The 23665-nt window shown below is 37.1% G+C and overlaps 1 protein-coding gene across 1 annotated transcript in view; it reads left to right on the top strand.

Annotated features, from left to right (window-relative positions):
* Positions 1-18496, top strand: part of LOC117694412 (sex comb on midleg-like protein 2) — a 77680-nt gene extending 59184 nt beyond the window's left edge. Inside the window, exons 20-23 of the mRNA XM_076918583.1 lie at positions 453-629; positions 2692-2796; positions 16813-16964; positions 18380-18496. Coding sequence (XP_076774698.1) covers positions 453-629; positions 2692-2796; positions 16813-16964; positions 18380-18496 — 551 coding nt within the window. The remainder of the gene's footprint in view (positions 1-452; positions 630-2691; positions 2797-16812; positions 16965-18379) is intronic.
* The last annotated feature ends 5169 nt before the right edge of the window (positions 18497-23665 follow it).

The raw sequence follows: 23665 nt of genomic DNA, 5'->3' as shown, positions 1-23665 counted from the left end.
TTGGGCATGGTACCTTATAAGAAGCTTTAAAGAACAGTGTGACTCAAAAGGAAACCTTGTAAAGGTAATATAAAAAGGCTAGAGATTGTAACTCAGGTAGCATGCTTCCCTTGCATGTATAAGGTCCCGAGTTTAATCTCAAGCGCCATAAACATTTTTTAAAAATGGAGTGGTAGAGAGGTAAGTTGTAGCTGGTGTCTACCATGATTTTATACTGTAACTTTTACACTCAATGGGATATTTAGTGTAGAAAGGTTACTGTAAACTAAGCCATTTTTGTTATCTTGTTTATAAACCTGTTAAATAGAAATTGCTGTCAATTCCTTTTTAAATTTCAAAACCCAAAAAGTAAACTTAAAGCACATTTCCTGTATTGATTCTTCTGTTATTGATTGCATTTCGCTTCTGTCTACAAGATGACTGATGACTGACATTGCTTTCCCATTTTATAGCCTTCTTCGATGGGAAAGCTCATACTGTTCATCTCCCTCCAGTGAACAGTGCATCATTTGCACTTCACTTTCTTGAAAATTTCTGCCGCAGCATGCAGTGTGATAATTTTTTGAGTAGCCAGCCTTTCAGACGTAAGGCTCATACCTCAACTACAGGCATTGATCAAAGCAAACCAGGTAAGAAAATAGAAGTTTTTAAAAAGATATATACTATACATACTATACATTTAAGAAAGTGTTTGTGTTTGTGAGTGTGTGTGTGTACACATGCGTGCGCGCATGCATGTGTATGCTGTGTGGCAGTTGGAAGCAGAGCACAGGTGGAGGTCAGAAATTAAGTTTTTGGAGTCAGTTCTCAACTTCCATATTTTCATAGGTTCCAGGAATTGAACTCAGATCACCAGCCTTGTATAGGAGGTGTCTTTCTCTGCTGCCCCCTAATATGTTTTTAATTTACATTTTATACTTAGGAAAGAATGTGGGTTTTCAGAGTTTTTCTTTCCTCTCAAGCTTTTAGCCACATTGAACTAATGAAAAAATGTATATAATTATACTTTCTTCACTTAAAGTGAGAAACTTTTTCTTACTGTATTCCTAATGAACTTGAAAATCAAAGCCAGTGCATTATGTTTTGCTTCTTTGTGACTAATTGATAGTTAGATATTTTCTGTTAGGTTGGGGCATGCCTTTAACATTACTAATCTGAAAAAATAAGCAAAGACTATTGGGCTCATAGAAGATAAAGAATGGTTTTCTCAAGATTAGCTCTGCTTACCTGTCTTCCATAAGACTCTCAAACTGGTGGCTGAATAAAAAGATGAGTATGTTGTCCTATAGAACCAACGGTGATATTCTTGTTTCCAATCTCTACAGTAAAAAAAGTTGTCTGAGTTTTCTGGCTAATACTTTGGAAATAAAGTTTGTTGCTCTTTCATATGACTATGGCAGATAACCATCCATGTTCTTGTTATAGCAGAACTTTATCTGTGTCTTTAGAGTAGCTAAGATTTCCAGGTATTAAAACTTCATTGTTTTCTGGCCAAATCCTGTTAGTTCTGGAAGTACAGAGTACCATCAGGTACTTAATCTAAGTCCAGTCATTCAAATTATCTTCCAGTTGGGTAGAAAATTTGGGCATTATCTCCAGTTACACATTTTCTAGTTCTCCTGAGTATTTTCATTTTTTCCTCATAAACTTTATTGCCTCTGCATTACCCAAGTCTTTCCTGTCTATTCCTTCCTCTTCCATTTCTTTTCCACTACCCTCATTCCATGCAGAACCATATTGGACCATTCTCTGGTTAGTCTCCTACTTGGAGTCCTCTTTCTGGTTTCTCCCTACTAGAGTAACTTTCAAGTTTTCTTTTGAGATAAAGTTACAATACAGGAAGTCCTTGCATGAAAGTACAGTAGTCATAAACTATTGAAAGTGATCAAACCTGGGTTCCAGTGCTAGCTCTGTAACCTGTATACTAAAAGGACACAAAGTCTAGAAAACCTAAATGTCAATCCAGTGCATGCTGTTAATTAGCATTATACTTCATGGGCAAAATTACTGATCCTCCCTGATTTTCAATTTGCCTCTTTGTAAGGTTCTGAGTTGTGAGGAAATAGTGTTGAGCCATATCTATTCACACAGACCTGTAATCTCAAACACGGAAGAGGTTAAGGTAGTCCAAGACCTGCATGCGACTCAGTATTGATTGAGTTTAAGTGTGGCATGTTAGTGAATGAGATCCTCTATCAAAATAGAAAGTAAGTCATCCATGGATATAATTAAGTGGTAGAGTGCTTGCCTGGTGTGTGTGTGTGTGTGTGTGTGTGTGTGTGTGTGTGTATCCATAAGCTAAATAAAATTTACACATATACTTTTTAAATTCTTCTACATTATTGAAAATGCACACACAGAAACACAAGATTGTGTGTATGTATGTTTGTATGTATGTATGTATGTATGTATGTATGTATGTGTGTATTTGCATGTAAGTGCCTATAGAGCCTAGACGGGGGACATCAGCTCTCTCCACTGAGCCATCTCTCTGGTCCAAGTCTTTAATATTATATATCAGTATAATTACCTAATAGGATACAGTGAGCCCGTTAGGATAGTCAAATAATTGGCAGGTGGGTGACGTTACATTATACAAATTACTTTAAATCAAATACTCTATACAGATAATATGTAGTATAAAAACAATTGACTATGGTAATTGTAACTTGTACCTTTTTAAAAAAATAGGAAATGAGGAACAAAGGGGAACCTTCAAACGATTGTCTCTGGAACCTCAACCTTCTGCTTCTGTCTCATCTAAGATTCCCAGAAAGTCTGGGCGAGCCTCTAAAGGTAAATAGCATTCATGCATACTGGAATTGAAGAAGAACACCCACTCACCACCTATGATACATGCTCTTCTTGCTGTGATGGTGTTGAGGGTGGGAAGTTAAATTCACCCCGATCTGACAATTAGTTTATTACTTTGGTAACTTGAGCACTGCATTCCTTTCAGAAATGTACTACTGTCATTTTTTCCTTTGGATTAAGGAAAAAACAACCTAGAATGGGACTATCCATTCTGCTCTGCATTGTTACAAACTAAGATAAACGTGTAAGCAAATGTGAGAAAACAATATGGTCATGAGGAATAGTTCTGAAGAATTATGTTCCTAAGAACAGATGTTTTCAGGAAGTTCACAACTTTGGTCGTAAGGATGGAAAGATAAATTATCATAAGTAACATACACATGGCCTGTAATCAAGTATTTTAGAATATTGTTCATTACTATGTATGATGAAAAAGAGCTGGCCATATACTTTGCGTTAGAAACTTGCCATTTAGTATAGCATGAATTAAGTGAACTGTTGTTGGAAATGTATTTTTCTTAAGAATTTCATGTGTAATTTTAGTGTCTTGATTAAGCCCCACCTCACTCCATCTCCTTATACATTTATATTTTTCCTCCCAATTTCATGGGTTCACTCCATTATTTTTGTTATTGTTATTTAAACCCAGAGTCCATATAGTTCTGCTAGCATGTGCAAACATGTAGGACTAGCTACTGGAGCATAGGCTCTCAAGGGCTGCATCCCTGAAGAAAATAAACTCTCCCCCAAACAGATATCAGTTGTCAGTAGTTCCTTGTCTAGGAGTAAGATTTCTTTGATAATCCATGCTGAGAGTTTGACTGGTTTGCTCTTTTACATATAAAGTCACAGTTGTTGTCAGTTCATATATATATAATTGCCAAATTATAGCTAGAAAATACTGTTTTATTGTAGTTACTCACTGCTTCCAGATCATAACAGTCTCTCTGCCTGCTCTTTTGAGTTGATCCCTAGCCTTTGCGGCGCAATATAGTATAGATTTCCAATTAGGCTGAGCACTCTGTAATCTATCATTCTTTATATCTTGATTAGTTCCTCTGCTAATCTCCATCTGCTGCAAAAAGAAGCTTATCTAGGGAGAGCTGAAGGATATGTACATAAATCTTTTAAGAGTCAGTTTAATACTATGTACACTTTGCAGAATTATAATACTAGGTTCTCAACTAGGACTTGTGACCTACCTAGATTCAGGTCCTTGGCCCCATTAACGTGTCAAACATGAATTCTATCTTCTGAAATAAGGCTTAAATACAATCAGAAAGTGATTGGTTACTCCCTACCATTCATACCACTATTATAACAGTGGATGTATCTTGACAGACCATAATTATAGTAGCTTGCAGGGTTCATATTTGGGTAAGACCAGTGATTACATTTCTTCCCTAATAGTGTACCCAGCACCATCTAGCACTTTGAAAGCTAGCCAGTAGCTTACAGGTCAGAACCACTAGATTTCTATGCTCAATATGTTATCTTTAGCAAGTAGGATCTTGTTATCAATTCTGGGTGATAACCAAGAATGATAGTAATAGCCTTAGTTATAATATTTAATGGCCTGTGAAGCTCCACTGAACAACCATTTCAAAAGAAGTAAGTCTTCCCTGGCACTGAGTTTTTATTTAATATCCTATGATGTCTATGAGAGGCCCTATTTGAACTTTTTATATATGTATATATTTCAGGAAGCTTGTACAGTTGTAGGTTTCCATATGGCTTTTTCAAATGTCCTTAGTATTAGTTTTCTCTCTGAAAACTCTCTTCTCTACCCTGCCCCCAACCTGTAACCCACTTAACCCTTCTTGCTCCATTATTTTCTGTTTCCACCTTCATGCCACCTCTATTCTTTGTTTCTTCTTTTAAAAGCACCTGCATGGCCCCTTAATGTTTTTCTGACTTCTATAATTATCCTAAGTTAAACACACATATGTGAAACTTCAAAGCTAGAGTTCACATATGAACAAGAATGTGCAATAGTTTTCTTTCTAAGTCCAGGTTGCCTCATTTACGGTTAATTCTGGCTCCATTCATTTGTGTGTGTGTGTGTGTGTGTGTGTGTGTGTGTGTGTGTGTGTGTGTGTGTGTGTATTTCATGAATTCATTTTTCATAACCGCTGCATAATATTCCACTGTGCAAGTGTACCTCATTATCTTTAACCACTCATCAGTTGATGCATATCTAGACTGTTTCCATTTCCTGACTCGTGTGAATAGAGCAGAAATGGACTTGGATGAACAAGTATCCCTGCAATAGGATAGAGTCATTTGAGTATATACCCAGGAGTGTCTTATCTGGGTCATATGATCAGTCTATTTTGGAGGACCATGTGCACTGATTCCCATACTGGTTGTACCAGTTTACACTCCTACCACATTGAATAAGTGTTCCCCTTGTGCCATATCCACACCAACATCTGCTGTCCAACTTTTTTATCTTTTTTAAATTTAGCAGTTCAAAGTTGGGTATGAAACCTTAATGTAGACTTAATTTGCATTTCACTTGTGTCAAAAGATATTGAAAAGTTTTTGAATGTTTCTAAGCCATTTGTATTTTATTATTGAGAACTCTATTTAGTTATATGCCAAAATTCTGAATTGAGTTCATTTTGTTGATGCTTAGGTTTGAGTTCTTTTTATATTCTTAACAATAGCCCTCTGTGAGGTTGTAAAGAATATTTCTCATTCTGTAGACTATCTCATTACTCTAATGATGATATCCTTTGTTATACAGAAGCTTTTGATTTCAGGTAGTCTCATTTATTAATTGTTAATCTTAATACCGGCAACTACTAGAGTTCTGTTCAAAAAGTCTATAGTTGCATCTAATAGTAGAACTATATCCTCTACCTTTTCCTCTAACTGATTTAAGGTATTGAATCTTACGTTGAGACCCATGATCCATTTAGAGTATAGTTTTGTTCATTCTAAATTTTACATTTCTTCACTCTTAAACCAGCATCATTAATTCAAGATATTACATTTTTCCAATATATATTTTGGCCCTTTTGTTAAAAATGATGTGGCTATAGGAAGGTAGAATTGTATTCAAGCCCTTGGTTATATCCTATTAATTTATGTGTTGTGTTTGAAGACAGTACCATGCTGATTTTTATTGCTATACCTCTGTAATATTACTTAGTATTAAAAATGGTAGTACCTCCAGCAGTCTTGTTTACTCTTCGGGTTTGATTTCATTATCCTGGGTCTTTCTATGTTTTTATATAAGTTTTAAGATTTTTTAAAATTCCTATGAAGTTTTATGGGAATTTTGATGGGGATTACATATTGCATTTAATCTGCAAATTAGTTTTGGTAGGATGGACATTATCACTATAGTGTTTCTACCAATCCATAAGCATGTTAAGTCTTTCTATCTTCTTTAATTTCTTTCTCCAGTGTCTTAAAATTTTTATTATATAACAAGTGTTTTACTTTCTTTCTTGGATTTATTCCAAGATTATTTATTTATTTATTTAGTTACTTACCTACTTACTTACTTATTTTGGAAAACATCTTACTTTTAATTCTGGCTGGCTTGGAGCTCACTGTTTCGAATATTCTGCCTCCAAACTCACAAAAATTTGCCCACCTCTCCTCAGTACTAGGATAAAATGTACAGTAGGAAAAATAAGATTTTTATTATTATGGAGATTGACCTCCATAGGCTCAGATATTTGAATGCTTGGCCCCTAGTTGACAGAAGTATTTGGGAAAGATTAAGAGTTGTAGCATTGTTAAAAGAGATAAGGCTGGGTGTCAACTTTGAGATTTCAAAAAAATAAAATAAAAGAGATCCATGCACTATGGCTCTCTCTGCCTTGTGGTTGTGTTTCAAGATATCTTCTCAGCTACTGCTCAAATGCCATGCCTGCCTGTTGCCAAGCTCCCTGCCATGATGATTGTGAACCCAACTTGATATAACTATGAGCCTCAAATTAAATTTTCTCTGTGGTAAATTGCCTTGATCATAGCTGTTTTTTCAGGGCAATAGAAAAGTAACCAAGATAGAAGTTGGTACCAGGGAGTGGTTTATTGCTATAAGCCTGGCCATGCTGCTTTTTGAAGGGATATGGAAGACTTTGAGACTGTTGACTAAGAACAGGTTGAAACCTAAAATGGAGCTTAATAAGCCATCCTGGTGGGAGCTTAGAAGATAGTAGCACCAAGGCCGATGTGAAGCAACTCATGAGATTTCAGAGAGAAACAGTATTAGCAACTTCGCTAGAGGCTGGTCTGGTCATATTTTGTGTAAGCTCAAGAAATTTTAGATAGAAACAATATTAGCAGGTTGACTACAGGCTGTTTTGGTAATATTTTGGATAACATTGTGGCTGACTTTTGGCCTTGTCTAAAAGTATCTGTGAAGTTAAATTGAAGAATTTGGATTAATTTCATTGCAGAGGAGATTTCAAGACAGGCAAATATTGACCCTGTTATGTGGTTGGTAGTGATTACTCTTATGCAGATGTACAATGAAAAAGAACAAGGAGGGCTACAAGAAATAAAAAATACACATGTGGTTTGAGGAGAAAATGACCACCAGGAAATTTTATGTTGGAGCCTTGGTTTGTGCTGAAAGAGATAAGGAGAAATGGAATAAAGGGGGTGGTGACCTCTGGGCAAGATCCTACCACACTAATCCTGAAACTTGTGAAAAGGTTTAATGCATTATCTGTTCCTGAAGAGCAGCAGCAAATCAAAGCTTCTATAAATAAAACCCAAGGATGAGGCCAGGTTCCCTTCCAAGCAGGCAGCAGAACTTGGGACTTCACCCACATGATCTGGCTTTAGATTCAAAGACACAAGAATAAAGGGGTTGTGAGATCTTCTTACACCATTAAAGAAAGCTGCTGAGGACAGGAATGTGACAGGGAAGTCGCTGCATGGAGACCAAGAGAGGCCACTGCATGAAGCTGTGAAAGTGAAGCCTGAACTGTATTGGAGACCTCAGGAGTTTGGAGATGACAGAGCTGTAGGATACTGCCAAGGAGAGCTGCACACAGGGAGTGGAACCAGTTCAAGAGATACATGTGTTGCAGTCAAGAAAGCTGGAAGGGCAGAGCCATCTGACCCTCTTGACATCTAACAGAACTACAAGATTTGGAGTTTGCCTTTCTACTGATAGTATTTCTTCACTATTCCCCATTTCTCCCTTTGGAATGGTAATGTGTATTCTGTGTCATTGCATGTTGGGTGTATGTAATATCTTTTTAATTTTACAGGGGCTCACAGTTAAGAAATCACCTCTAACTTCAGAAGAGACTTTGGACTTTTAAACAGTCTTGATATTGAAAGACTATGGGGACTTTTGAAGTTGAACTAAATAAATTTTTGCACTATTATATGGGTACAAGCCTATGGGAACCATGGAGTGGAATGTGGTGGAATGAGAATGTCACCCATAGGCTCATAGAGTTGAATATTTCATCCCCAGTTGCTGGAAATGCTTGAGAAGGATTAGGAGGTGTGACCTTGTTGGGGAAGATGTGTCACTGAGGGTGGACATTTGGGTTTTAAAAGCCGATGCCATTCCTGGTTAGCATGTACATGCTCTCTTGCCCCCCTCTTTTACTCTGCCTACCTGCCTCCCTCCCTGCCTGCCTCATGTGCATGGATCAGATGTAACCTCTCAGCTACTGCTTCAGCACTCTGCCCACCTGCCTATTGCCATGCTCCCTGCCTTGATGGTCAAGTACTCTAGCCCTCTGGAACTGTAAACTTCCAGATTAAATGCTTTCTTTTGCCTTACTCATGGCATTTTTGTCATGGCAATAGAAGGGTAACTAAGGCAGCTTTCTAATAGTACTTGAGCTGGTGAAGATAGTCTCTTTTCCTTCTTGTAGTATTGTCTCCTAAGGGACATGGCATGTCTAAAATGGAAAGTTTTCCTGAAACTTCTGAGAATTCATCAGTGGGAGATGCTTTGTATCCTGCACATACTTGAGTTTCCACAGGTGTTTCTGAGATTGTGTCAAATATCTCAAATGCATCTATAGTTATAAAAAAGTTATTTACCTCAAAGACTTACAAGCACATTAAATTCCAATGGAAGAAGAAAAATGAATGTATATTCAAGAACATTCTTTCTCACTCAATGTGTTTATCCTTTTCCTTAAAGATTCCATGTCCAACTGTATCCCCTGGGTATCTCTGAAAATATCTAAATTATAGAGGGCAGGTTGTCTTTCATATCATTGCAGGGACAATCCTGATGTGGCTGTTCCTATCTTTGTAGCATCACAGAAATGACTATGGTTGTCTGGATCACCAACCATATCTGATAGAGACTTCTCAGAGTTTAGTAGTTCTTACACAGTTTTAAACATTCCCTGAGGTACTTTGAGGACTCTAAAACCTCTCATGACTCTAAAACAAGAAGGACACATTACTTCCCATTTATGATGCACTGTCATATCTGTTGAGGCCTTTCCTGGTACCAGCCTGTGTATGGTGCTTGGATCAGGTCTCTGGCATCTTGTTTTATAACCACACCATTTCCCTATTTACCAATCCTTTGTCATTCTCTTAGATCTACCAAGAAAAGGTAGCATCTTATATCTGTAAAACGTTGACATAGTTTTTCCTCTTGCTACAACTTGCCATTTAAGGGTTGTAAAGTACAGGAGAGTAAAGAAATATGTGTTCTATCCATTTTCTCTATACTAGGTTGAAAATGAAGGATATAGAAAGCAGGTATTCTACTTGTTTTATATATCATGGATGTTATCTAGGAGCCAACCTCACTGTACTCATCTATAGCACATTTAACATATTTTTTTAACTCTCCCCACCTTCTGTTTCTGTTGTTTAAAGGTGATATTGTTTACCAAGGGTCTAAAGATAGATATCTATTTCATAAGAACTAATACAAAATGTTATTTCTAAGTATGTTTACTAAATATCAACTTGTACAAAACATTTTCTTAGTGAAAGAATTTGAAATATTATTCCTAATGATAGTTATCTGACTTCCAGATATATGAACAATACCCAGAAGTGGTATAGCTGGGTCCTCAGGTAGTGCTATGTCCAATTTTCTGAGGAACCGCCAGACTGACTTCCAGAGTGGTTGTACCAGCTTGCAACCCCACCAACAATGGAGGAGTGTTCCTCTTTCTTCACATCCTCTCTAGCATCTACTATCACCTGAATTTTTGATCTTAGCCATTCTGACTGGTGTCAGGTGGTATCTCAGTGTTGTTTTGATTTGCATTTCCCTGATAACTAAGGATGTTGAGCATTTCTTAAGGTGCTTCTCGGCCATTCGTGTTTCCTCAGTTGAGAATTCTTTGTTTAGCTCTGTACCCCATTTTAATGGGGTTATTTTGTTGTTTGGCGTCTAATTTCTTGAGTTCTTTGTATATATTTGATATTAGCCCTCTATCGGATGTAGGATTGGTAATGATCTTTTCCCAATCTGTTGGTTGCCATTTTGTCTCGTTGACAGTGTCCTTTGCCTTACAGAAGCTTTGCAATTTGATGAGGTCCCATTTGTCGATTCTTGATCTTAGAGCATAAGCCATTGGTGTTCTGTTCAGGAACTTTTCCCCTGTGCCTAGGTATTCGAGGGTCTTCCCAAACTTCTCTTCTTTAGTTTCAGTGTATCTGGCTTTATGTGAAGGTCCTTTATCCACTTGGAGTTGAGCTTTGTACAAGGGGATAAGAATGGATTAATTTGTATTCTTTTACATGTTGACCTCCAGTTGAGCCAGCACCACTTGTTGAAAATGCTGTCCTTTTTCCACTGGATGGTGTTAGCTCCCTTGTCAAAGATCAAGTGGCCGTAGGTGTGTGGGTTCATTTCTGGGTCTTCAATTCTATTCCATTGATCATCCTGTCTGTCTCTGTTCCAATACCATGCAGTTTTTACCACTACTGCTCTGTAGTACAGTTTGAGGTCAGGGATGGTGATTCACCCAGAAGTTCTTTTATTGTTGAGAATACTTCTTCCTATCCTAGGTTTTTTGTTATTCCAAATGAATTTGTAGATTGCTCTTTCTATCTCTATGAAGAATTGATTTGGATTTTTGATGGGGATTGCATTGAATCTGTAGATTGCTTTTGGCCGGATGGCCATTTTTACTAAGTTAACCCTGCCAATCCAGGAGCATGGGAGATCTTTCCATCTTCTGAGATCTTCTTCTATTTCTTTCTTCAGAGACTTGAAGTTCTTGTCATACAGTTCTTTCACTTGCTTGGTTAGATTCACTCCAAGATATTTTATTTTATTTGTGGCTATTGTGAAGGGTGTCATTTCCCTAATTTCTTTCTCAGCCTGTTTATCCTTTGAATAGAGGAAGGCTACTGATTTGTTTGAGTTGATTTTATTTCCAGCCACATTGCTAAATTTGTTTATAAGGTTTAGGATTTCTCTGGTGGATGTTTTAGGGTCACTTAAGTATACTATCATATCATCTGCAAATAGTGAAATTTTGACTTCTTCTTTTCCTATCTGTATCCCTTTGACTTCCTTTTGTTGTCTAATTGGTCTAGCTAGGACTTCCAGTAGTATATTGAATAGGTAAGGTGAGAGTGGGCAACCTTGTCTAGTCCCTGATCTTAGTGGGATTGCTTCAAGTTTCTCTCCATTTAGTTTGATGTTGGCTACTGTCTTGCTGTATGCTGCTTTTACTATGTTTAGGTATGGGCCTTGAATTCCTGATCTTTCCACGACTTTTAACATGAAGGGATGTTGAATTTTGTCAAATGCTTTCTCAGTGTCTAGTGAGATGACCATGTGGTTTTTTTCTTGGAGTTTATTTATGTAGTGGATTACACTGATGGATTTCCGAATATTGAACCATCCCTGCATTCCTGGGATAAAGCCTACTTGATTTTGATGGATAATTGTTTTGATGTGTTGTTGGATTCGGTTTGCGAGAATTTTATTGAGTATTTTTGCATCAATATTCATAAGAGAGATTGGTCTGTAGTTCTCTTTCTTTGTTGGGTCTTTCTGTGGTTTGGGTATTAGCGTAATGGTAGCTTCATAGAATGAATTGGGTAGTGTTCCTTCTGTTTCTATTTGATGGAAAAGCTTGAAGAGTATTGGTATTAGGTCTTCCTTGAAGGTCTGAAAGAATTCTTACTGAAACCATCTGGTCCCGGACATTTTTTTGGTGGGAAGATTTTTAATGACTGTGTCTATTTCTTTAGGCATTATGCGACTGTTTAGATGGTTTATCTGCTCCTCCTTTAACTTTGGTACCTGGTATCTGTCTAGAAAATTGTCCATTTCATCCACATTTTCCAATTTTGTTGCGTATAGGCCTTTGTAGTAGGATCTGATGATTTTTTTTTTAATTTCCTCTGTTTCTGTTGTTATGTCTCCCTTTTCATTTCTGATTTTATTAATTTGAATGCTGTCTCTGCGCCCTTTTGTTAGTCTGGCTAAGGGTTTATCTATCTTGTTGATTTTCTCAAAGAACCAGCTCCTGGTTTTGTTCATATTTTCTATAGTTCTTTTTGTTTCAACTTGGTTGATTTCAGCCCTGAGTTTGATTATTTCCTGCCGACTACTCCTCTTGGGTATACTAGCTTCTTTTTGTTCTAATGCTTTCAGGTTTGCTGTCAAAATGTTAATGTATGCTCTTTCCAATTTCTTTTTGTGAGCACTTAGAGCTATGATATTTCCTCTTAGTACTGCTTCCAGTGAGTCCCACAAGTTTTGATATGATGTTTCCTCATTTTCATTTAAATCTAAAAAGTCTTTAATTTCTTTCTTTATTTCTTCCTTGACCAAGTTATCATTGAGTAGAGCTTTGTTCCGTTTCCAAGTGTATGTGGGCTTTCTGTTGTTTTTGTCCATGTCAAAGACGAGTCTTAGTCCATGGTGGTCTGATAAGGTGCTGAGGATTATTTCAATCTTTTTGTATCTGTGGAGGCCTGTTTTGTGACCAATTATATGGTCTATTTTGGAGAAGGTACCATGAGGTGCTGAGAAGGAGGTATATTCTTTTGTTTTAGGATGAAATGTTCTATAGATGTCAGTTAAGTCCAATTGGTTCATAACTTCTGTTAGTTTCATTTTGTCTAGGTTTAGTTTCTGTTTCCATGATCTGTCCATAGCTGAGAGTGGGGTGTTGAAATCTTCCACTATTATTGTGTAGGGTGCAATGTATGCTTTAAGCTTTAGTAAAGTTTCTTTTATGTATGTGGGTGCCCTTGCATTTGGGGCGTAGATGTTGATAATTGCGAGTTCCTCTTGGTACATTTTTTTCTTTGATGAATATGAAGTGTCCTTCTTTATCTTTTTTGATTACTTCTGGTTGAAAAATGATTTTTATTTGATATTAAAATCACTACTCCTGCTTGTTTCTTGGAACCATTTGCTTGGAAGATTGTTTTCCAACCTTTTACTCAGCAAAATGTTGGGTCCTGCTTATGTATCCAGTCTGATAGTCTATGTCTTTTTACTGTTGAATTGAGTCCATTGATATTAAGAGATATTAAGGAAAAATGAGTGTTGTTTCCTGTTATTTTTGTTATTGGCAGTGGAGATATGTTTGCCTAGCTACCTTCTTTTATGGTTTTTGGAAGATTACTTTCCTGCTTTTTTTTTTCTTTTTTTATATTAGATATTTTATTTACACTTCAGATGCCATCCCCTTTCCCCATTCCCCCCCCTTAGAAACCCCTATCCCATGCCCCGTTTTCCTTTTTGCATTTATACATTTTTTTAAAATAATGTTAATCATAAGCGTTATAAGTTTGGAATTGTTCAATCAGAGGTGTAACCCACTGACCAACCTAGATATAACAACTATCTTTGACTGGTGGAGATACATGAATATCTGCCTCCCTGTCTCCCCCCTCTTTCTCTCTTTCATCACCTAGCTTCTCCTTTCTTTCTTCTCCTCTTCTTACTCCTTTTCTTCATCTCAGTACTCCTCCTCCCTTAGCTCCTCCTACACATCACCCTTCCTGTTAAAATGAAACTTTTCTCTCAAAATACAATTAGAGCATAATTATACCAATTTGTACCAGTGAGGTACAAGATAGTCCCAATACCCCGTCCATCCTTTTGTTGACTTACCAGCATCTCTGTCATCTATCCTAACTAAAACATTTAGTTCTGAACCTGGCTTTAGGATGAATGTCAGCTGATGACCATCCACTCAAATCTTTTCTCTTACGGTAAATAGCTATAAGTTTTCAACCCCGTCAGAAATCCAGAATGACTGAGTTAACTGTAATTGTGGGAAGCACAAAGCATAGCTTCTAAAACTTAGCCAATTTATAGAGACCTCTGAACACCTGAAAAGCCCCTATACTACCGAACGTTGGAGCATCAAATCTTCAGCCTTCTGGCCCAGAATCATCTGACAGACCTTGGTGATGCAGGATTATTAAGGACTGATTACTCTGTCTAGGCAGATATAATCAGTTGACTATTCTGTATGTGTGTCCTTTTCTGGACAGTAATTTTTCTGTAGATGGAGAGAGGCAATTCTTGCCTAGTGGCTGTTACCACACAACTGGAGTAACTCCAAGGATGCTCAATTTCTTCTTAGAATCCACGACAGGAAGCTGTCAGGAGCAGAATTGAGTCCATTGATATTAAGAGATATTAAGGAAAAATGAGTGTTGTTTCCTGTTATTTTTGTTATTGGCAGTGGAGATATGTTTGTGTAGCTACCTTCTTTTACGGTTTTTGGAAGATTACTTTCTTGCTTTTTCTAGGTTGTAGTTTCCCTCCTTGTGATGGAGTTTTTCCACTAATTATCCTTTGAAGTGCTGGATTTGTGTTGAGATACTGTGTAAATTTGGATTTGTCATGGAATATTTTGGTTTCTCCATTCATAATGATTGACAGTTTTGCTGGGTATAGTAGTCTGGGCTCTCATTTGTGTTCTCTGAGGGTCTGTATGATATCAGTCCAGGATCTTCTGGCTTTTATGGTCTCTGGTGAGAAGTCTGGTGTAATTCTTATAGGTCTGCCTTTATATGTTACTTGGCCTTTTTCCCTTACTGCTTTTAGTATTTTTTCTTTGTTTTGTACATTTGCTGTTTTGACTATTATGTGGCAGGAAGTATTTCTTTTCTGGTCTAAACTATTTGGAGTTCTGTAGGCTTCTTTATATTTATGGACATTCCTTTCTTTAGGTTAGGGAAGTTTTCCTCTATAATTTTGTTGAGGATATTTACTGGTCTTTTAAGTTGGGAGTCTTCACCCTCATCTATACCTATTATCCTTAGGTTTGGCCTTCTCATTGTGTCTTGGATTTCTTGTATATTTTGGGTTAGTAACTTTTTGTATTTTGCATTTTCTTTGACAGTTGTGTCAATGTTTTCCATGGTATCTTCTGCACATGAGATTCTCTCTTCCATCTCTTGTATTCTGTTGGTAATACTTGTGTCTATGACTCCTGATCGTTTTTTTAAGTTTTCTATCTCTAGGGTAGTCTCCCTTTGTGATTTCTTTATTGTTTCTACTTCCATTTTTAGATCCTGCATGATTTTGTTTAATTCCTTCTCCTCATTTGTTGCATTTTCTTGTAATTCCTTAAGGGATTTTTGTGTTTTCTCTTTAAGGGGTTTCTATCTGTTCTTTGAGATTGTTATTTATGTCTTTCCTAAAGTCCTCTATCATCATCATGAGAAGTGATTTTAATTCTGAATCCTGCTTTTCTGGTGTGATGGAGTGTTCAGGGCTTGCTATGATGGGGTAACTGGGTTCTGATGATGCCATGTAACTTTGGTTTTCTCTTGCTTACGTTCTTGCTCTTGCCTTTTGCCATCTGGTTAATTCTAGTGCTACCTGTACTTCTATCTCTGATTGAAGCCTGCCTTTCCAGTTATCTCACTTGTGTCTGGTCTTCTAGGGGTCCAGATTTCTCTGTGATTTTTTCCAGCTGCACTGATTACAGTGGTATCTCTAGGATGCCTCAGGATATGGTGCCTCCAAGGTGGCAGTCCACCTAGGTGTTTGCTGTTTTGTGTGCAGTGTCTCCTCTTGGATATCTCAGGATATGTTGTCTGACTCTCTGCGTTCAGTTGTTCCCCTGTGACTCTGGGTTGAGTGCACCTTCCAGTATGTCTCAGGCAGAATCCGGAGTCCACACAACAGCAGACCTGGCAGAGGTCTGGTCCGGGCCTCAGATCCGGGAGATGGGCAGAAGTGGGGTGCTAGCTGGCAGGGGTGGGGGGGTATCTGCTGGAATCTGGGCACTCACAGCACCCAGCTATGGGCTCAGGGCAGTATGTGGGTTTTCCTACCTAATGCTGGCTGTGGGATCTGTGGAGCCTCCAGAATGTCTCCTGTGGGATCCAGGGTGCACACACCAGCAGGCCAGCCGGGGAGAGCCTAAAACTACTTTCTGACCTAACAAAGCAGGAAATAATTTTGATAACTTTCATCAGTGAGATGGCAATCTAAAGTATAAAAGAGATGCTAAAAATGTCCATACTGAATAATTGAGTAGTCAAATGGTCCAAATTGCTAATGTTTCCTCTCAAACATAATGGGGTTACTGAAATACATTTGATTAAACTGGAAAAAATTTAGGGAATTATGGACTTGTAAACTTGAGAGAGTCTCATCATATAACAAAATAATGTCAACTTAGAAGAAAAGCTATTAAAAGAGCATTTTGTGAGAAATCTTTTGGATCTATTCAAAGAAGACAATAAGTCAGATTATCCCAATTTAATCTGAGTAGCACTGTTTCCTGTTCTTGCTTGGAACCTAAGAGGCCTTGGATTGTTAGATGTCTTATGATTGTTGAAGCTTTAAGGTACCTACTGAAGTAAAGTTGTTGATTGTCTTTGTGGGAGGTTCATTGGCACACTGTTACGTAGGCAGCATCAGATCATCTTCATTCAGGCAGGCATGAGATTTTACAGTTGCAATCTTGAGCTCTTACTTAGGTACTTAACAGAAGGTTCCTGGAATGAGACCATTACTTTCTACCTAACATCTCTTCTTTCAGGATTATGATCAGGTCAAGTATGATTTGTTTTTTTCCCCTCCCATTGAAGCTTCAAGTTATATAGCTGTACCTGACCCCAGTGTCCTGAAACAAGGCTTCTGTAAGGACCCTTCAACCTGGTCTGTGGATGAAGTGATACAGTTTATGAAACATACAGATCCTCACATATCAGGCCCCCTCGCCGACCTCTTCAGGCAACATGTAACGTTTCTTTTGATCTGGTTTTCCTGCTGCCCTAATGCCTCTAAATGACCTCTGTGCAGGCCTTTCAGTTTGACACTGAGTTGTATCGATGGTGGGGGAACCCTATCAACTGATCTTTTTAATTTGTGAGAACGATTACTTTGCCCAACATTCAGGCCTTAAATGGCAAATTAATTGCCTAATTCTTTAAATGGGTATCCAATTATCTAGTACACTAAACAGCTTCAAGAGTCGGTATTACAGGATTACCACTCTCATGCAGACCACCCCTTCTTGTAATGACAAATACAGAAATCCTCCCCCGACCTACCTGCTACCTGTTCTACTCTAGGACCATGAGTAGGAGGGGTTGACCTACCGCATTTACCAGGGTGGCCTTCTTGTGATACCCAGTGAACCCAGCAACTCCATTGTGATTTGAATACCAAATAATAGGTTTCTATAACATAAATTGTATAATACATTAATAAAGAATTTTAAAAGGATTTCTTGTTACTGTTAAATAATGTGTTCACAATATTTTCTGCCATAAAGTTATTGTTTTAATGTCTCGTGTATACTATTTTATGCGTTCGTGTGTGCACATGTGTGTGCAGGTGTGGATAAATGTGTGTGCAGGTGCAGATACACATGTGTATATGTCTATGGGGTCCAGAAGACAAAAATCTCAAGTGTCATCTTCAGGAAGGCTCTACAGCCTCCTTTAAGACAAGGTCTCTCACTGTGATCTGGAGTCTCATCAATTAGGTTATACTGACTGGCCAGTACACCCCAGAGATTGTCATGCCTCAACCTCTTCAGTGCTGGGATTAAAGTAGATGCCACCATGTCTGGCATTTTTACATGGATTCTGGAACTTAACTCCATGCTTCATGTTTTCAAGACAAGTGCTTTACTCACTGAGCAATCCTTCCCAGCCCCAGCCCCTGCTTCTTTTCAACATTTCAAGTAAATGAATATTTGTTTCAGCAGTTAAGTAGCTTCAGACAGCTTATACCTTTCGATATGAAGATGAAACTGTGCAGCACGTTTACAGTTTGCATGGATACTGACGTACTCCTTTCCCTTCTCAGAAAGTTAATGTGTAAAATTCATTTCTACTATTCTCAATATTTAACCATTTGTCATAGATACGTAGTAGTATTTTTTTCAGTACACAGTAAAGCCAGATAATTTGATACTCTGGACATTTGTTGAAATTACTTGACTAAAGTTCTTTAATTTAAATTTATAATTTATCAGACAATGCTCCATTATGCAAATAAGATTGTTAGTTTTTTATAATAAACACACACATATATACATATATATGTGTATATATATATATATATTTGACAGTTCATACACTTGTATATAAATAGATTGATCAGCCATGGAAGGATTCTTACTATGTATTTTTCTTTTCTCTGTAGGAAATTGATGGGAAAGCTTTGCTACTACTGAAGAGTGAGCTGCTGATGAAGTATATGGGGCTAAAACTAGGACCAGCATTAAAACTATGTTACTACATTGAAAACTTAAAGAAGTAAAACATATTTGAAAATGTGCAAATTTATTTTAGAGATAATTCTCAGGTATACTGAAAACATTTCACCTTAAAAGTAGTTTTCATCTCACCAGTTTTTATTTTATAGAAGGTTTTTATAGAAATATTTTATAAAAGTTGTACAATTACATTAATAGTATACTCGTATTCTTTAAATACCATTTAATATGTTTGTATAAGCATACTTAAGACTGGCGGTTCATTATTTATGTCTTTAATTAATTTATTGTGTTTACAAGTGTACTTCATGTGGCAAAGAGAAGAAAACCTGTTATTTGGATTAATCTTTATATGTAGAACCAAACAACTAAACCCCAAGGGGGAAAATACCAGCAACTTGACCTCTAAAAACACGAGAACTTTTTTCTCAAAAGAGAATTTCAAGATGCACGTAAGCTCTCTTCTGCTCAGTTATTTTAGTCTGGTTTTACAGTATTTTGTTCCTGATCTACTACTAGAAAGGGAAGAGCCGTATAAATTATTTTTCTTTCTGTCACTGCCCTTTTCTTGCTCAGACTACAGGGGGAAAAGCAATTTTATAAGCTTGCATAAAGTGTTCTTACTAGTCTTTGATATGTTTTAAACTGTAGGATAGAGTAAAATAATTTTGTGCAGGAGATGTTTATTTTACCAGAGTGAATTGGATAGAAATAGATAAAATTTATACCTATTTTACAACTTTCTGTATTTTGCTAAACTTGTACATTTGGCACCCAATTCTGACATTGTTATTTTCTAAGATATTTGTGTCCAGATTTTAATTTTTTGTTTTATTTTGTGTTTATTACTCATACAGGTACTTTAGCATATTTATATACTGTTGTATATATGTGAGAATACAGAGTTACTTTTTGAATTGAATATGGCACTTTACACTGCCACAGAGGTAATAAATATATATATATAGATGTTTATTCCCTGAAAAATATATACATCATTTTTCTATCACCAGTACCTCTCAACTTATTATTCAGGTGATAAGAAACTGCCCATAAACTGGCTCCCACATAGGGAAGCCCTTTATCCTATGCAATATTTCTAATTAATTTTCTTAGTTCTGAGCCATCACTTCTGCTACAATTTGAAAGATGCATTAATTCTGACATTGAGGGTTTTGTTTTTCCAAATAAGAGCTTTCAGAGTAAAATGGTGCTGCATGTTGTTATTTTATATAATGGTGTAATGCATATAAGCTATGAGAATCAGTTATACATGTATTAGGGCCAGTTATACATGTATTTTCTGTTCTAAATGTCAACAAAATGTCCAATAAGACAAGAATGTAACTTTCTCTTTAGAATTCCAAATGTGCTTTACACAGCAATGCAAATGTTTAAAAGATGATTTCACCTATGTCATTTTTGATACAACTAGAATACTTAAACTTGATCTTCTTGCAAATTGTTTGTACAAAGATACTATTTCCAGTTGAATGGACCTCAGGTGTTTATAATGTTGTTTTATAAACTTAAGAATTTAAGAATATAATAAAGTTGTATTAGAAATTAAAGTTGTACAGAAATTAACAACTAAGCCTTGGAATTTATTTTGCTTATTTCTCCACAGTGTACTAAAATGTGGGCTTGATAGACTTGCAAAGAAGGACTTTGAGACTTCTTAGTAGTGTACTTAAGAGTATGGTCTTTCATACTACAGAAGAGATTTTACTTGCAGTTTACTGTATATGTGAATTAGATTGAAATGTCTGGGACTCATTCTGTAGTCTAAAGTTGTCACATCTTATGAAGTTCTGAGAGACTGACCTAATGTGGGACGATGTAGGATGTAGGATAGAACATGCACGCACACACACACACACACACACACACTAATGCCCATCGTCAGAATATATCCAGACAGTCTTCTTTTCTGTAATTCCTTTGTAATTTCAGAATTTCACATGAGCAGTAAACATTTAGGATACCTTAATCAAGAGTCCTCAGAGTCAAACCCAAAGTGATCTATAACTAAAGTATATCTCCAGTCATTTGTGTTTCCCTTCAGTTGTGTAACTTAAATTGACCTTGAACTAGCAATGCTTCTAGCTTTCCTGATGGTACAATTGTATGGATGTTCTTATTCTCCACTTATACACTTAAATAATTTTTATATTAATATTATAATTGTTCAATTTGTAAGAAAAATGCAAAGTGGGGATATAGAGAAATTGGAGCCATATATATTGCTAGGGGGAATTTAATGTGTAGCTACTATGTAAAACAATTACGATATTATATATCAAGTCTCAAAGCTTGAAAAGCAGTATGAGTATACTAGTGCTTAGGATATCATTCCTATTAGGCAAAATTTTGGTAAAAATTAATGTCTTATCAGATGAATGAAGTATGAGATGCACTGTATGTATGCATGTGTATTATTTAGTCTTTAAAGGGAATGGAATTATGATGAATATTGCCGCATGAAATTACATTAAACCAGTTACCAGGGCAGGTATTATATGTATTACCTACATGAAAATCAGGGAGAAAATAAAAGTTACCATGGGGTCGATGAAAATGGAATACACACCACAAATGCCTCCTTAAACCTGTGTCAATCCCCATTTCACTTCCAGTGTACCAGTAAACCTGGCTCCTCCCAGCCTCTTCTTGACTTCATTTAACCTTGTAAAAGTTTTATATTATAGATCCCAATCAATATTGCATCCCATTGGGAACCCTTGTTTGCCTACTGGACCACATCAGGCAATGAATGAATCTTGGGTGTATTTTCTTCTGCTACAAGAGCAGTTTACACCAAGTGGTTGCTACCTTACGACTGGAGTGTAGTGTTGACAGCAAAGAAACTAGGCCAAAAGTATTCTTTCATTTTCATATTACATGAACAATGTGAGTAATTATATGTCATTAGGATTTGAGGAGTTCTATAGCTCAAAGATATGCTAATATGTAAATTATACACTTCATCATATAATTAGTCATACATTTACTTTTTTCCATTAGGATGCACTCTTCAAGGGCAGTCAGTGAGTTTCATTAGTTTGATTGATACCTCACGCATAGCTCAATCACACATTAAATAAGTAATCTTAAAACTCATATAGGTTGGTGTTTTAGAAATAAATATATAATGTTTCCACATATAAGTAATGCCATAAGCAATTTCATCTTTAGATGAATGGTTTTGCTTAGTGATTTACATACCTACTCTAAGGCCCTGAAACAGTAGGAAGGAGTAAATAAAAATTCCAATCAGACAACTGGCTTAACAGACTGTCTTGCTGTCAGCTATTAAGGCACTCTTGCATTCTCACTAAATACTTGAATGAAAATGAAAACCAAGGTTGGCAGGCAAGATTTTGCTAACCTGGGAAATACTCCCATTAGCTCAAAGGTTCATGGTGCCAGATTGAGAAGATACCTGCAACCATCAATTCCGAGATACCTCCCACACCAAGAGTGTCAAGGAACTAGGATATGGGTTAGTGAATGTTTTGCTGTGGCAAGAAGCAACAGCAGAGGAAAGTTTATTTCCACTATATTTTGTGTGGACCTAGAAAACACATTCCTTATGGTGAGAATGGTGTAATGACAATAGTTCATGAACAGCTGTGGGGATACAGAGCTTCCTCGTGTATGAGAAGATTGGGAAACAGCTATCAGGGTCAGGATATAAACTTCACAACCTACCTTGCAATGACCCACTTTTTCCAGCTAAGCCACACCTCCCCAGGTGCCACAGTCCAAAACAGTGTTCACACATGTGAGCCTATAAGGGAGAATTTACATTCAGACCACACCTTTAAGATTGGAGAAAATGATCCCATGAAGGTGTTGAATAATGTCTGGCATTTATCATGTAGATGTAAAACATAGGCCCTCTGACCCCAGGACGCATGTGGTGGGTCTGGGAAATCACTAAAAATAAAAATATATAAGTAATCTGTAAATGTGTAAAAAGTAGCAAAAACTGGAATAGCCATGTAAAGGTGACCTTCACATGGTGTAGAGCACAATGGGCTTGCCTGAGTAAGTACTGACTTCACTAAGAACTGCAAGACAATGTGCAAGTGCAAAGGAGATGTGTATTGAAGGCAATGGCCAGGGAACATGAGAATTTCTATCAGTATGTACCTCTGCCTTCCCTAGTAGGTGTGTGGGTTTCTTTTGAAGTGCTCATAAATACATTCAAGGATCATTTTGCAAACGTTTATTAATTTATTTCCCACAAGCTATCTTTGTGAGAACTGTTTTCTTCATGGTGGCCATTCTGGCTGGAAAAAGATGGACTCTCAACTGTTTTTATTTTCATTGGCTAAAGATATTGAACATTATTTTTTCTCTAAGAGGTAAAATGTCTCACTTTTCAGAGGCACCTACCTTAACTAGGGACTTGTTTCTACTCAGGCCCCATCTACTTGTAGAATAAGAAAGTGGAGTGGAGCCAAGGAATCTGCTTTGATAAGCCCTCAAGGATTCTCATGCACCATCAAGTGTGAGAACCATTCCTGCAGTTTAGAAGCCATAAAAGATTTAAATGTGCTTCCCCTCCAAAGCTCAAATCCTCCTATTTGGGAAATTTGAGTAAACTTTCAGGATATGATGTTAAGGGAAAGAAATATGTCATCAAATATGAGACTTCAGATGTATGCAATCTAAAGTAATCTGACTCACCAAAAAGTAGAGAGGTTGTCAGGGACCAGAGGAAGGATAAATTGGGTGCATTATGCTGAGGGTATAGATTTGGTTGTGAACCATAAAGTCCTAGAGACCTGCAGCAAAGCATAGTAGTCATAGTGAATAATACTGTAATGTGCAGTAAAAACACTTGCTAACTTGTGTTAGGTATTGTGATGGCTGTGAGCAAATAGCTGACAAAAAAGTTTCATGAATCAGGAGCTTATTTATGCTCATGGTATCATACATACATTATTTAACATTAATAGCTAAACTGGGGCAAGTGTCCAAAGTGGAAGAGCCAGCAGCTGGGTGAGGCAACCAGGACTGTGACCACCTACATTCCACCTTGCTACACCCTGATGAGGGCTGTGACAATGTCTGTGGCACATGTTATCATCCAGGGCCATGCAGATGTCCTTGGTCTGCACTGCAGTCTGAAGCCATGTGGATGGCTTTAGGCTATTCTGCTGGTGGTCTCATATTGATGTGAGGTCCTGTGCTCCCACTCGAGG

Source organism: Arvicanthis niloticus, chromosome X (genome assembly GCF_011762505.2).
Source record: "Arvicanthis niloticus isolate mArvNil1 chromosome X, mArvNil1.pat.X, whole genome shotgun sequence".
NCBI lineage: Eukaryota > Metazoa > Chordata > Mammalia > Rodentia > Muridae > Arvicanthis > Arvicanthis niloticus.
The sequence above is the reverse complement of the archived record's forward strand: the minus strand, read 5'-3'. Positions and strand labels throughout refer to the sequence as shown.